At 39.3% G+C, this 15,340-nt stretch overlaps 1 protein-coding gene across 1 annotated transcript in view; it reads right to left on the reverse strand.

Annotated features, from left to right (window-relative positions):
- Nucleotides 1-13,399, reverse strand: part of LOC142342265 (neuronal acetylcholine receptor subunit non-alpha-2-like) — a 64,702-nt gene extending 51,303 nt beyond the window's left edge. The window contains exons 1-2 of the mRNA XM_075393544.1: nt 13,320-13,399; nt 12,509-12,814 (exon numbers count right to left, since the gene is read on the reverse strand). Coding sequence (XP_075249659.1) covers nt 12,509-12,814; nt 13,320-13,398 — 385 coding nt within the window. The 5' untranslated portion in view covers nt 13,399. The remainder of the gene's footprint in view (nt 1-12,508; nt 12,815-13,319) is intronic.
- Nucleotides 13,400-15,340: the final 1,941 nt, after the last annotated feature.

The raw sequence follows: 15,340 nt of genomic DNA on the forward strand, positions 1-15,340 counted from the left end.
CATTGATTCCTCCTTGGATGAAACGATGACCTTCGTCTCAGTAGATTGAGGAGACCCTTCTTTTTGGCCGACCAGATCTGGCACATTGCTTACAAAGTTAGTCAGATTAAACCTATCTAGATGAGCCTATCTCTTTTGACCGGAAGAGTGCCCTCTCAGAGGATTCTACTGAACCTAAATAGTCGTCCATGTCGAAGTACTCAAGGACAGCTTTTGCGGCTTCCGGATACTGTTTAGCATTATCATGTGCCGTGCACTGTAGTGCATAGATAGCGCAGGTGGGTGAGTTTTATCCCTAAAAATGTGGCATGTAAATCAATGTACCTCAACATTTGATGTGCGGTCCTCCTGGTGCAGAAAGCCCAAAAATCACCTGGTAACTCACTCGGAGAAAAATTCCCTCGATGTCTGTTGATACTACAAATAGATTTTCTCTGAACCACTGGAGTACGTTGATTAGGTTTTTGTATAAATCAGGTCCAGTGAGTAGTGACTTATTAGGAAATCCACCGTGGAATTTAGCTGCCCCAATTAGAACCCTAAAAACTTTGCCCGGCTTGTTCGGATTAACAATAATTGCATACTTTTTAATTTCTGGTCTTTTGTATGCCATTTTCTAAACTTTTAATTTGACCAGCGCCGAGAATTAATTATAGGTCTATTTGTTGTTATCTTCAGCCTATAGCAATCGAGCATCTTACTTTTTTCCAGTATGCACTGCGATGTTTTCAAGAATTTCTTGCGCCCGTGCATCTGCAGGGGATCGTGGGTCTAATTGCTTAAGTGCACTATACGACTTCATGTCCTGGTAAAACCTTAGCTGACTAGTAAGCTCAATATCCAGCCTTATAATAGCTTTGAAACCAGTCAGGACTAAACCTGTAAACGAATGTAAAAAACACTTACAACCCAACCCAGGGGCGTGCGAAAAGCAAATGGCGAGCTCTTGTTGTCGGCAGCGAAATATTCTAAAGGGCGGAAGGCATGATAAACATCCTGTCCAAGTATCATCTCGATTTTCCCATAGCATTATGTAACCGGGTCTAGAACTGCGGATACGTTTCTTGAAGTGCCCTAATGCTGATTACGTCAGCGCCTACGTTCAAACAATCGTTCACTTAAAGACTCGCTTTGAAAGTTTCGATTGCTTGGTTGTCGACTGGTTTTAGAGTCAATTCTACCAGCTTGGTGTCAATAACCTCCGCGGTTGCTATGCCCTTGACTGTTAGTTTCAATGTTGTATCGTAAAGCGGTGGTACACAAAACTAAATCTGTGATATTTTTAACCAAAGATTTCGCCAGTTGTAATTCGGTCACCTGAAGGAAGGCATTACTGACAGATGACATTGCAGTAGTCTTACTCGATGATTGCCCAGTAGAAGGTTTACTTTGACTGGCGCCAGCATTATGATTACCGTTGTTGTTCATTGAAGGAGATTTCGGTTGATAAATCCTCTCAGCTCCTTGATTAAGTGTGCTAAGGGAGCTGTTAAAACCGATTTTTTTTACATTTCTTGGGGTTTGGGCACTGCCAGAACATGTGGCTTTCCCTTAAACAAGTGACGCATAGTTTTGCTTCGACTACTCCCTTGGCTCGCTGAATGGGAGACTTTTCTTTAAGTTCCCGATACTCCCAGATGTGGTGATTTCCTTTACAAACAATGCATTGAGTTGAAGTTGATTCTGTAGCAGTTGCAGCAGGTTTACAAATGCTTTTTGCTCTGTGTTGGCAGCGAATGTCCATGAGGCAACCATAGACTTGGTTACTGAGTTGGTGTTGTCCTCATTTCTCGCATTTTTTTATGTTGGTTTCTCAGCCTTTTGCTTTGATGTCTTGCGTCTCAACCTTTTGCTTCAACCAATTGATGAAATCGAGGGATGTCGGCATTACCCAATACTTGCGGACCGTAGAAAGTGACTAAGCCTCTTTCTTATTGTTCGGCAATTTTTGCTTTTTCGTGTTAAGTAGCGAGCCCATCTTCGAGTCAGCGTTGTACAAAAGTGATCTAAAGACCCCGATAAGACTTGAGATGGTTGCAGAATAGTTTATCATGTTACCACCATTGTGTTTTTTTCAGTGCCGGATAAGAGCTGAATGTTTCTAAATGTGAACTGACAACTTCTTGTGGCTGGCCAAATTTACGTTCAAGTGCCCTAAGCGGATCTTTATACTTTATTCCGCGAAAAGCAGAATCAGCAATAGCCGTATTTTCATTTCGCCATTACTAGAGTCCTTAAGTAAGTCAGCTTAACTTTTTAAATTGCCCAAACCATTCATGCCACTGCAGGGGTTTACCATTGTACTATACCAATTTCTACTCGGACAGTTGATCGTTCTTCTTACTACTGAGTGCGTCGGCCAGCTACTTTATCAACTCTCCTGAGTCCAAAGAAGGAGCCAAAGGTGTGAGATGCAGTAGGCCACCCCAAAACAACCATTTCGGAACGGTAGCTCCATACAATGGTTGAACGATGGGGGTGGCAAAAGTTTGGGTGGCAGGCGTGGAAGAACAAAAAGGGGCATGAAGTCTTATGTTACGTGAGTTTGGGACCTTGCTGCTGGCTATACTTGAGTGGTGGAGCGGAGAGACGTAGAAACATGAGGGTTGTTGAACGATACCTTTGGTACTTTAATTAAATTTACGCATGTTACAACAAGTCAGTCCTAAATTAAGTTTTTCTATAGTTACTTGATCGAATTGTTGGGATCCAGCAGAAAGATAGCTGCATGGGTTGAGGGGACTGAAATTAGGTGCAAGTATCTATGCTTTGGGGCCGGTGGATAATTTACGTGTGGGATAAAGATATTTGAAGAAGGGTAAATGTTATGTTCGGGCAGAGAGGGCGGTAACTGATTTTCATTGTTTGCCATGGGGCTATTGACATTTAATGGGAGCGCTGCTGCTGGTGGTGGTGGTGGTGGTGGTGGCGGCGGTAGTGCGGGAGCGAAACAAAAATCTGTTGGAATTTAGTGGAGTTGCTGGGCTGTTGGGTTAAGGCACGGGGGCGGAACGGCGGGTGCATTTATGTGAGCCTGTGGCTGGTTAAGGAGTAGCGGATCATTAGCAAGTGCATTTAATGGTGGTGAATGAAGAGGACTGACCAAGTTCATCTGTCCCGGCTGGTTTGACCTTCGGAATAATTGGCCGTCCATCTGCAGACCATCGAAGTGCATGGTAGCCGGGGACAGTTTTTGGAGCTATGTTCGGGGATTTTAATGTGCCGCGATATCAAAATTTATGGGTTGCGATGGAAGTTTAGAATAAGCATGTTGCTGTTCTTGAATGATGTTAGTTTCAAGAGGTGCATTCCTTTTATAAGATTCCTATTACCGGTCTCTTCTGTCCTATTGACAGTGAGGTTCATGTTAGCCTCAGCTTGACCATGTGTATTGATATCCAAAGGATGCAAGTTAGGAGGTTTAGCTGAAGAAGTAGGAACAGCAGTGACTTGATTTGGTTGAGAGATGGAGCCAGAAAGCTGCAAACTCGATTCGTTTACAACATCTACAATGTTCCCGGCCAGCAATAAATTGACGCAATCTGGAACAAGATTCTAAGTCTGTACTGTGTTTCTTTCAGTAAAAAGCTCGCTCAGATTTTCTTTGTCGGAATCGTCTGCTTATGACATTGTCATCAACTCAATTTTTTTTATCAAGGGCTGAAGCAGCTATCTATTTACGATGTTCCTCCTCAAGCTGCTGAGCCTTCAATTTTTCAATTGCAATTGGTTTTCAAATACCTCAAGTCACTGCCTTGCAAAGAGAAGTTGTGCCGCGTGTTGTTTTTCAAGCTCCTCCCTTTCAAGTTTTGATATTTGTAAGTCACGTTGACGCTGGCTTGATATTTTGAGGAAGTCATACGCGATCCTGATTTTGAATGGTGAGATGTAAACTACTTCGTTGTCTCTTTGTCTAGGACAGAATCAAGGTACTCTCGTTTGGCAGTGGTAATTTTGTCCTTCTTTCTGAGTTACAATCTCTAACCAATGAGCTCGGTTTTTACAGGCGGCGTCTGGATTTTCAGTCTTAGGCGCAAGATCGAAGAGCTCCTCATTATTCTCATTTACACGAGTGAAGGCATCTTTGCACTTTAAATAAGACATTCGATTTTAAATTTCCTGTCCTATGTATCAAGGAGAATTGTTGAAGTCATTATAGGTGCTACTGAGCTGAGCCTCTAATTTTGTCTCCGCAGTATAAAATTTCTTGAACTTTTCCTGTAACGCTGCCATGATCTTATAAGAACAGGAAACAAAAATTTAATTTGATACTACTCGAAATGTACACTCTTATGCACCCAACATACAACACAAATGGGTTAAGCCGAATCCTGGTATGACGGTTTGCCCACAAAACCGCAAAAACGCAAAGGTGCAACAGACGTATCAAAAAGCAAAGCAACAGAAGTACCCGGCGAAACAAAAGGAAAGCCGTAAATCTCACGAAAGCAACGGAACGGGGACTTGGGCGAGCGGGAGAAACACCGAAAGAGGTCCGCACGTCGCAAAGGGAAACGAGAGGAAAGGGAAAATATCGTCGGGCCAACTGCGCACGAAGAAATCGGAAACGGAACGGAAGTGTTGGAAACACCGGGCGCACAGCCCACGACGAAACGGAAGATAAACCCGGCGAACAGCGCACATTAAAATGGGAAATCGATAAGGACGGGACGAAACATCGGATGGGCAACGCACAACGCGACGCAAGCTGCAATAGAACAGACGTGCAACGAGGACGAAACGAATCAGGAGGCGGGAGGGACAATGCTAGCAGAACACAGTCGCAAACTCAAACAGACAAACAAACCGTAATGCCAGAAGTCTCACCATAGGAAGGAGGAGAGGAGCGACTGCAAAACAGACTAGCGCAAGTCTTTAGGATGAATAATCTATCAATAAAAAGCTTATTTACCGCAACAAAGAAGTAAACTAAAAATGTCGAAAAGGTCAAAAACAACTTATTAGCCGTAACTAACTCCTGATTAAATTTAAATTACAACCTAGCAAACAAACAAACCAAGACAAAAAAAACTTAACAAAAACGCTAGCAAACTCATCGGTTAAAGTCATGCACCAAATCAGCAGTAACTCCAGAATAAACATAACCCGCACCCTAGAACGGAACACAAATAAAGAATCAACCAGCATACAAGCACTAAACTTTTACTACAGCAAAAATCAACTTACTACATTTTGCAAAAGATAAAAAGGAAAAAGGAAGTCACGGCAAAAACCCTGAGAAAATTTAAGCTTGAAACTTTTAACCTAATTTGAGTCTTCGAATATAGGAAAGAAAACCTGCCTTTGCACAATCAATCAAAAAAATTTAAACAAAAAAAACTTTGAGAGCAGAGGTGCTGGTGACAGTGAAGGAGAAGAGGACGGAGGTTATCTGATACAAATTGCGCCTGCAAAAAAGCCGAGGGACTCAGTTTGTCAATCGTGGTTGGAGATCTGTAATCTAGCGGTCTGGAAATCGGAATAGTTGACACATTTAAAGAACAGAATGGCCGCCTACACTATGGAGATGGAAAAAACTTCGCTGCCCCGAAGCAGTGCAGGCTGGAAATTACACGTCAGATCTTGCCTCAGTACCACAATATGAACAATATGATTTATAAAAAATTCTAGAAGAACTGCTTGAGTGATTCTTCTACAGATGCTCATGTTGCATTCAATGGATTATGATCAATACAGTATTTGGCTTACAGAGTTATATTATGAGCGGTTTGACTCAACCAGTAAGAAGCGCCATTCTCACACGTTTTGAATTGCAGAAAAATTGACCATCGAAAAAACTGAGTTGGTCGAGATGACAAAGAAAATGGGAGAGCAAATCTTCATTAGAGCGCTACTGAGAGAAATCAACCACAAACGGAGTCGTAACTCGTGAATAAACCAAATCACACAGCCAGTTGGCAAATGGACTCCAGCAACAACGCTAAATTAGGATGAATTCAGGTTATCGATGGTTTCAGTAACTTCCACCTCCTCGAAAGTACGGCGGTTACGAAGAGTTTTCCGTCGCTTAGAGAGTTTTTTGGTCGGGATTCCGAGATTAAGAGCTGGAGGTTGTTCTTGTGCTCTAGCACTATAGCGAGTGTTTCAGCTCAAGCGCAGGCTTTTAATGTAATGCTCTGTTTTCATTAATTAATTTATTGTCTTTCTGTATACGCTTAGATACAAGGTCTTCCACTATACGACTGCAAAAAAAGTACTACGCTTGAGTTGATCGTAATTTTCAAGAGCTCCACCAGTGGGGCAATACACTCTAGCTTCTATGGGCTCCTGATAGTTTTCAAGCAGTACAAAAAACTGCAGAGGTGTTAAATGCTAACTGCTGTTGCTGCAATGACGTGAAAGCGTTTTGTTCACTACATCATGCCACATAACTAGGCGTTTTTCTAACGAAAGAAGTGACTAAATTAAAACTGAGCAGTTAATTGTACTTTCACAGCGATAGGATTAAAACCCAGACCCTTAACGCAAAAGTCGCATTTTACTAATTCTTTTGCGACCGGGTAAGACAAAGTTCTTATTGCGTGATGCTGAGAACTGGCAGCTAATATGAAAACAATAAAATGTTTTTACATTAAACTTGATTTGAGCTTTGCTCAAGCTCTGACCAATAATGAGTTTCTGTCTGATAATCAAAAAATCTTCTAAGAATGAGCACAGTTATTAATTGAGTAGTGGGGATCGTAGGGGTTATCAAAAATGGTTTGATCCTACGAGACTTCCAGAAAACAACGCAAGCGTACCGTAATTTGTATGCATTTGCACATTTCTCAGAATTTGTTCACTTTTGTGTTCACTTTGGTGATAAAAAAATCATTCAACAAATGCTGGGATCGTTTTCGATCAATTAATTTTACTCTAAGAAAAGCTATCTATATTCATCGATAGGAACTGAATTTTGTTTGTTTGCACCTTTTTTCGATAATTCACCTATAACATTTTTGTGACTTGAATCAATTTGACATTATCTGATCATAATGGTAAATTAATCTCTCTGAGATTTCCAAGTTATTTTAAAGCTTCTTTGAACCTAAATTCGAAAACATCCAAATGATTTGAGTTGATTGTCTAGAATCTCTTCAAATGAATTTTGTTCTGAATGTTTTCAACAAGGATACGGGTAAAGATTTTGTGGCGGTTTCAGATACCATGTTGTCAGTATGATTGTAAGGAAATGAAAGAGACACATCCTCCGTCTTGTAAACTACCTGTAAATTTTTCACAATGTGCTTTCTCCTCCTTACAATGGCTGGGTTTTCGCACTGTTTGGAACAACCTTGGTTGTCTTTTCCAAATGCTGCTGATATTTCTGTAGGATGCCAATATCCTGCACAGAATATTTACGATTCTGCTTCTGATTAAAAAAGAAAAACTGTGGTGGGCTTCGAAACAAACCCCATTTTAGTGCTCCTCCCCCTACGTTGAGTTCGAAGCTGAAATGTGTTGTTGATTTCCTGTCATTCCAATCACAACACGAGTTTGCTTCCTTTTCACTTTGAAATCATAGTTCATCTCTTTTGAGTATAAGGTAAGAGTCGTTTTAACTATAGCCAGTGTTGATTGATATGCAAATTTATGTGTTTGAACGAAATATTGACTGTGAACACAATGTCTGGCCTCTTCTGTTTGATCAAACAAAGAAGTAATTCAACCAAGCTTTTTTAAGATCCTCTGATTCACTTCTTTGTGTCCGATGAGTGCTGACGGAAATTTCACTTTAAAGTCAGCTGGAGTTACTGAGGTTTGAAATCGTCCATTTGAAACCACTCAGACCTTGACTCTATCTACCGTTTTAGAGGGACTGTGACTTTATCCTCTTCTGATTGTGACACCCGGAAAGCAGTTTAGTTGACAACACCACAGGTTTATCCAAAATAATGACAGTGATCTCCAATATCTACAAACAACTAAAAGCAATTTTTTACATACAAGACAAGAAATCTTCTATGTAAAAAAAGCAATTAGTGTTTTCTTCACAACGGAGGTCACCGTTATGCTTCCGGGTAAAACTATGATGTTGTCAACAGAGACAGGTATGAAAGTTTGACCATCTGTTTGTGCTCTTGTGAACAAGCTATGATTCTTTCCTGCTTCTGCTGAAGCCCTGTCTCAGTAGGAAATTCGGCAACTCTTTTACTGACTATTAGGTGCCTGTTTTAAATCATAAATGGATTTTATCTAGTCGGTACACTAATATAACTCCATCCGATCCGCGAATCAAATTTTCCTGTGGTTGTTCCAGACACACCTATTCCACTATTGGAAAATGAAGGAAAAAGCCGTCTTGACATCAAACTGGTGGATTACATCGTCCTGCTTCTTTATTAGTTGGATAACAATTCTAAATGTCTCTGGCTTACAGTTAAGCGCAAAAGTGTCAAAGCAGTTCAGTCACTCCACTTGTGTCCACTGGTTGCAATTTCACTTTGTAGAACCATTTGCTCTTTTTACGTTCTTGACTGTGGGTCGTCTCCATAGATCCCAAGTCTTGTTGCCTTGGAGTGCCTCAACCTCGTCCATCAATGCCCGGTGCCACTGGTTGCAAACATTACCTTCTTGACTGCATGGTTTGCTCTTTGTTTTCATGCTTTCCTTTTCACTGTCTTGGCTTCAACGTCTTTCACTCTCAGACACTTCAAAAATGTTGCTCAGTTCTGCAAGAAATGGCAAAACTTACCTTGCTCGTGCCCTGTTGACTGGTCTCGACATTTTGCGCGTGGTTATGTGTCATTTCATCGAAGCCAGTCGTTTTTGTGGCTGAAAAACTTTTGTGTCACTGTCATCTATTGAACCTGAGGTTCCTTAACTCCCTCTTGTTGGATTAGATCTTTCGTCTACAGTTAACTCCTCAATATCTCTCATATCAGCGTTATTTATAGCGTGATCAGGCTCTCTGCCTCATGCCACTTCTCCTTTATTGCAGTAGATGTGGCCAGTTTCTCTGTGTTTCTATTGCCTGGAAAATCATCATCTGGGTGACAGATCCCCAGTTGTTCTAATTTCTCGTCTGTTATCGTCTATTAGGACGAACTTATCCGTGTTGTCAAATTGTGAGCCTACTTTGACTCCTTGACAATCACATCTCGAACTGCTGTCAACTTCCCAGAGTTGCGTATTCAAACGAAGTATCCGCTGTCATCTTTGTTCCAAAAAATTTTCTTCCAGTGCCTTGAATTCAAGTTTAATGATCTCTTTATGCCTCCTAATCACGAGGATTGTATAACCAAAGACAAACCGTTTTTTAACTGAAATCTTAGACATTATATTTCGCTTGAGGTCTGCGGGGCATCTTTGCTCTGCTTTCTCACATTGAAGTTTTTGATCCTTGCTGCATATAGAACTACTGCTCCCCACATAATCATGGGAAGTTCAGAGTCAATGAGGAAACACCATACCATCTCCAGCGTTGTTCTGTTGCACCCCTCAATTAAACAGTGCCAAGTCCAGACAGTACGTCTTCAATTGTACTGAGAGAAAGTCATTTGCATTTTACGTCTCTTTGTGGGTGTCCCCATAACGCGAACAAAAACCTCTTCATGCTGGCCAGTGTTTAATCTTTGCGTTACTCAAGTACACAAAGTTCCTGCAAACTTTCTAAACACAATTCAGAAATAGAACCCTGACTATGACTCTACACGGAATGGTCCAATTTTGACTGCGAAACCCCTATTCAGTTTCTTATCTGCATAGGTTTCTGCTGCCTTCGGAACCACAGTCTTTGCAATTTTGGTCAAAACGCAAACCATGTAATCATCAACGAGTTCCTCCAGTGTCTCTGCAGCATTCCTGAAGACAACTGCCTAATTTAATTGCCCAAATTATCATTGCACTGTCAAACTTTCGCTGTTAGAGCCCACCTTGCACTCTAAAAGGCTGCAGTGTAAATAAATTATGCTACTTTCTTGAGTCAAATTAAAACTTCGTGCAGCTGTTGAGTTCTTCAAAAGTCAAGCCATATCCGCACTCCGTGCAAATTGAGAGTGATAGGAAATTTGAAGAATTTTCTGGCACACACACATACAATTTTTTGAGTTTGCATTGGAGTTCCCTCTTGTTTGATAGCTTGGTGATCCCGACACAGTCTCTACCCGCAATTTTACAATGTTTTCCCTTGGAGTATCTGACGCCTGACAGAATGGGCAGAAACTCAAGGAACGAATCCATGTTTGTCACTAGGCAATCTTCGCAACCGCAGACCACTAGCGCGTCTGCCTCTCCTTATAAAAGCTGCTCAGTACTGATTGTCTGGTATAACCACTACTGAAGCCATCGCCACTGACTCGTGGTCAACTGATTTTTTGTCACCGGTATGCCTATATTGGTGACACGCAACATCACATTTCCTTCACAGCAGTCTTTTGCAACGTGCCCAGTGACCGACACACAAAACAGTTCCTTTTCTTGGTTTTTTCATGAAGTCACGCTTTACTAATAGTTCCACAGAAAAAATCTGTCCCTCGTACCTCTCTGCTGTGCTCTTCTTCCAATCTGTATTCTGTTGCCGAGTTGAAGCGTTCCTTTACAACAATTTTTTTCCTAATTGGCGGGAGATTGAGGACCAAAGCCTTGAAAATGGTCTCTGAAACCACTTCCAGTGCTTCGTGAAGCCTTCTGAGCAGCTCTTGACCCCTGTCATTAAGAAGCTGATAATGATTCCTCTCATTATGCTTCACCGATAAAACAGCGGTAAAGGCTCATTGACGTGCTCTTCTCTCTCTAATAGTAATCTGAAGAGACACTTGTTCTGTATGATGCCTATGAACCTTGTGTTCCACATTGGGAAATCCTGTGCCAAACCTGTGTAACTCAGCATCTTCACTTTTTTTGATTTTTCGTAGTGGGAGTAGGCAAGACAGTTGTGAGAAGAAAAGTAGTTGGCACAAAACTACTTCGACTATTAACAAAAATTTTTTTGTGTTAGAAATTTGTTTTTTAACATAGAAAATTGCTGGGCCTATAATTTTTTGGGTTAGGGGTTTTCGCAGGCGTTTTTAACTAAATGAAGAGAATGAAATTCTCAATTTGAGAGAAAAACAAAACGACATTTTAAATTAGTGATTTACAGCAGATATCTGGATAATAGATCAAAAGAGTGATTTTGAGTTAAGGGATGAAACGAATGGTTAAATTTCAGCTGTACATATGCCCATTGTGAGGGCAGAAGAACAAATTACAATTCTAATAAAAGCACCGTGATGAATTGGAGGTCGTAAGGGTTATCAAAATGGCTCGCTCCTGCAAAATTGCAAGCAACCATTCGCATGGGGCAACGTAAATATTATGCATTTCTACGTTTCTAAGAATTCATTCACATTTCTGTTGGTATTATAATCATTCAATACATGCCGGGATGACTATACACCAAAAAATCTGACTCTAAAAACAGCTATTTATATACATCAAATTGAGTCAATTATTGTTTCTCTGCACCATTTCTTGATTACTGATTTATAAAAAATTAATAATTTGACCTAATATGCCCTTGTCTGTTTGTACTGGTAAGTTGAATTTTCTAATTTTTCGAACTAAGTTTAATGTTTCAGTTTGAATTGAATTTCTAATAGCTTATAACTGTTGCTCATTTTTCAGTTTACCAATTTTACGACTACCTCCCTGGTCGACATTTCTTGAGACCTTATGTAAAAATTCACATTCAGCGCTAAAATTAAACACAAACCAGCCAGACTGGTCTGTTTATACTGCCCTTGTCTGTTTATACTGGTAAGTTGAATTTTCTAATTTTTCGAACTAAGTTTAGTGTTTCAGTTTGAATTAAATTTCTAATAGCTTATAACTGTTGCTCATTTTTCAGTTTACCAATTTTACGACTACCTCCCTGGTCGACATTTCTTGAGACCTTATGTAAAATTTAACATTCAGCGCTAAAATTAAACACAAACCAGCCACAAAAAGTTAAAAAGTGGTCTGACTGATGAGATGTACATTAATATATGTACATGTATATTAATGAGATGTACATGTATATTAATATATGATGAGATTCAGTACATTAACGAACATTGCAGATGACTATATAACGAAAACATCTCATACAACCTATCAACACCTTTCTGCGTTTCTTTCCACATTTTCAGCGCATATTTCTCTTACAAATCATATTGCAACCAATCTTACTTGTAAAAACCAGTCTCTAGAAATTTCTCTTGTTTTCTTGTCAATTGCGACGCCTGCCGACCTATTAAACCACAATTCAAATGAATTTTGTAGAGAACAAACTCGCATGACCGCTCGTAATTAGTTTTATTTAGACTTTTGTACCTTCTCCTGAAAAGTTTGCAGAATTTACTCACAAAATCTTCAGTTTTTAAAATGATAAACATTTATGAAAAAATTTACTGAAATTGGGCGAGTCCGCTAATCCTGGTACCCCGTGTTCTAGAATCATATTCTTTGATCGAAGAATTTTTGTGTTGTAAACATTTGCTTGGGTAAAAGTATATAGGTTTATCAATCTGACAAGGGTTCTTACTTGGATTGGGAGTCCAAAACATTCCGGCAGGAACTTCAAGAGTCCAATCTTGGTAACTCTCATTATACTGTCCCCAGATATGATTGTTCCACACTTTTTGAGAAATTTCGAAATAGATTCGAGCTTTCCACCACCCCTCCTTTTCATTCACGTCAACGAGCTGCAGAAAATTGACGAAATATTTATCCTGACTCCTTAAGCCACTAAGGAAAGGTGGACTGTACTTCGGGTAGAATTCCGTCAATTGGTCGATTATAATTTTCTCATTTCGGCCTCTTTTGTGGTCATTGACTTCTGCTTCTGCTTCTGCACTCGGGTAGAGATTCATTTTATGGTTCCTTAAAAACTGATGCTAAATATGGTGGAATCTTATTTTCACAAACGACAGATGAAAAACTGGGTCTACTCAGTTCCATGTTTTGTTATAGTGTTTTTATGGCCACCACTAACAAATTATGTGTTGCTATTTGGCACGTTAACTTGTACAAAAAAGCACGTTCATCTGGGAGGGGGGGGGGTAGGATTTATATGTCCCAAATAGCGGGGGAGAGGGGAGAGAACATAAGAAAAATCGGAAAATTGTCTCGAGAATTGTTTCGCCATTGGTACTTTTTCTCAGACAGATCTCTATGGGCTGCGAATGCGTTAATTTTTCTTCTCGCAATGTTTTTTATTGATCGTTTTTTGTGGTTTCGACGATCAAATATTTTTGATGCAGATTATTGTTCACAAATATTGTCACAACAATGAGACACCTTACAGAAGCAAAATTTCTAGCTCTATGTTTTACACAAATTCTCAGCCCGAGTACCAGATTGTTCACAATGGCTGACAACTGCGCAAATCAAAACAACTGCCGCCATAAATAAATTTCCAGCTGCAATATGCATTACTCTTCAGAAAGAATTTTGTCTGACTATCGGGGATCAAATATTAAGAATTAAGACAAAAACTGTTTACATTCTGAATTACGTTATCAGTTTCAGGGTATGGCACTGTATTCAAAATTGAAGTGTGCATCTGCATGAACCTAATCTGCTAAATGGAAACGTAATGAACGTTACTTGCTTAAAGCTGAGAATATCAGTTAATGAAAAAAACTGAAATAAGCAGTGATGATTGGCATTGTAATAATTAAAAAACAGAATTCAGATAACTTCTTTTTCCTTTAGGTCCATTTAAAGATCTCCGCAAATTAATTCTAATGTTTCTTAGTTAGGCATTCGGGAAGCTCATCGGAACCGAAAATAAAAGTGATGCATAGTTTTACCATTGTTTTTATAATGTCTTCTTATTTGCTCCGCTGAATTCTTGAGTTAAAAATACATGCGAGCAGGTTTTCAGGGTATAATCAAGACTTCTCTATTTTTGGCCTGATTTCAAAACCGTTTGACCAAATATTGACGAAACATGACACTTGACTTCAAATAGGCATTCTAGGGGTTGTGAAATTGAAAGCCTGCCTTCAATCGAAAAGTTCGATCAAAAGGTTGGCTGCGAATGGATTAGATGAATGGTCGCAGAGTTTTTTTTCTAGTTTCAGTTTCTTAAATTGTTCTGTAAATTGTCTATTGATCAGAGTAAAATTTTATTTTAATTCAATAAAATGGCACATGGAAATTCAAAGCAGGAATATAATAGATAATTACACACATGCAGAAAAGAGAAGTGGGGTAGGATTTTCAAGTGGGGAACACTTCTTTGACAATTAATCAAAAACCAAACGCACCCTTTTGATTGTCTTGTATCAAACCCCCCACCAGAAACTTAATTTCGAGCTAACTATTCAAAATAAGCAAAATCAGTGAGAACTGATCATTTGTTAATAACAAAAGAAATGTGTTTCCGATAGAACATGCAGATCATATATGGCATGCAGATGGTGCCACGATTTTAGGAACAGATTTCTTAAGTCGAGCAGGAAAATTTTGATTTTAATTTTCTTTTCAAGGTCACTAGTAAAATTGAGCTCCTGGGGAGCTAACATTTTTCATAGCTATAAACAATAAATGAGAAAACAAGTGCTGATATTTTTTTAGGAAAAAACGAAGTTCTTGCGAGCTTTGCCAACTTGAAAGAATTGCAAACTTTGTGATGTTCAAGACTGTCTTACACTTCATGTTTGTGCTACAGTTGTTTATTTTTGAAGTTTTTTGTTTGCACACAACTACTGTTTCTATTCCAAAACACTGAGTCTATTCCAAAACGACCATATTTAAAACAATTGCTTTCAGCAAAACCACTTTCTTTCCAGTCTCGTTCATTTATAGAACTCTTATTTGAGAATTTTGTTACAATTCTGGAGGAAACTGTGCATGAATTAGACGCCTGACTAGTTCCTGGCAATTTTCAAAAAAACCATTTCAAGTGACGCTCATTTTGTTAGGATTGAAATTGTCATATAATGTTATGATTCATATACTGTAACCAAAATTTAAATGAACGTTCACGTGCCCTCAACCTCGGCTATCACTTAACAACTCCTTGAGAACGCTCTCTTTTGATAAAAAATTAAAACTGTGAAAAAAACTAATTATTTCGGACAAGCGTTGAAACTAGTATCGATAAACGATCTTTTGTTTTCGAGGGATTGGATTATTTTTGGGGGCGAGGAAAAATGTTTCCATTTTTCATATACTGTTATGATTCATATACTGTTTTGAGTCATATACTGTTACGAAGATTTAAATGAACGTTCACGTGACCTCAACTGCGGCGATCACTTAACAACTCTTTGAGAACGGCCGGTTTTCAAAAAAAATTAAAACTGTGAAAAAAATAATTATTTTGGTCAAGCCTTGAAACTTGTGTTGACAAACGTTCTTTTGTTTT

The sequence above is a fragment of the Convolutriloba macropyga genome, chromosome 7 (genome assembly GCF_964194025.1).
Source record: "Convolutriloba macropyga chromosome 7, txConMacr16.3, whole genome shotgun sequence".
Lineage (NCBI taxonomy): Eukaryota > Metazoa > Xenacoelomorpha > Acoela > Convolutidae > Convolutriloba > Convolutriloba macropyga.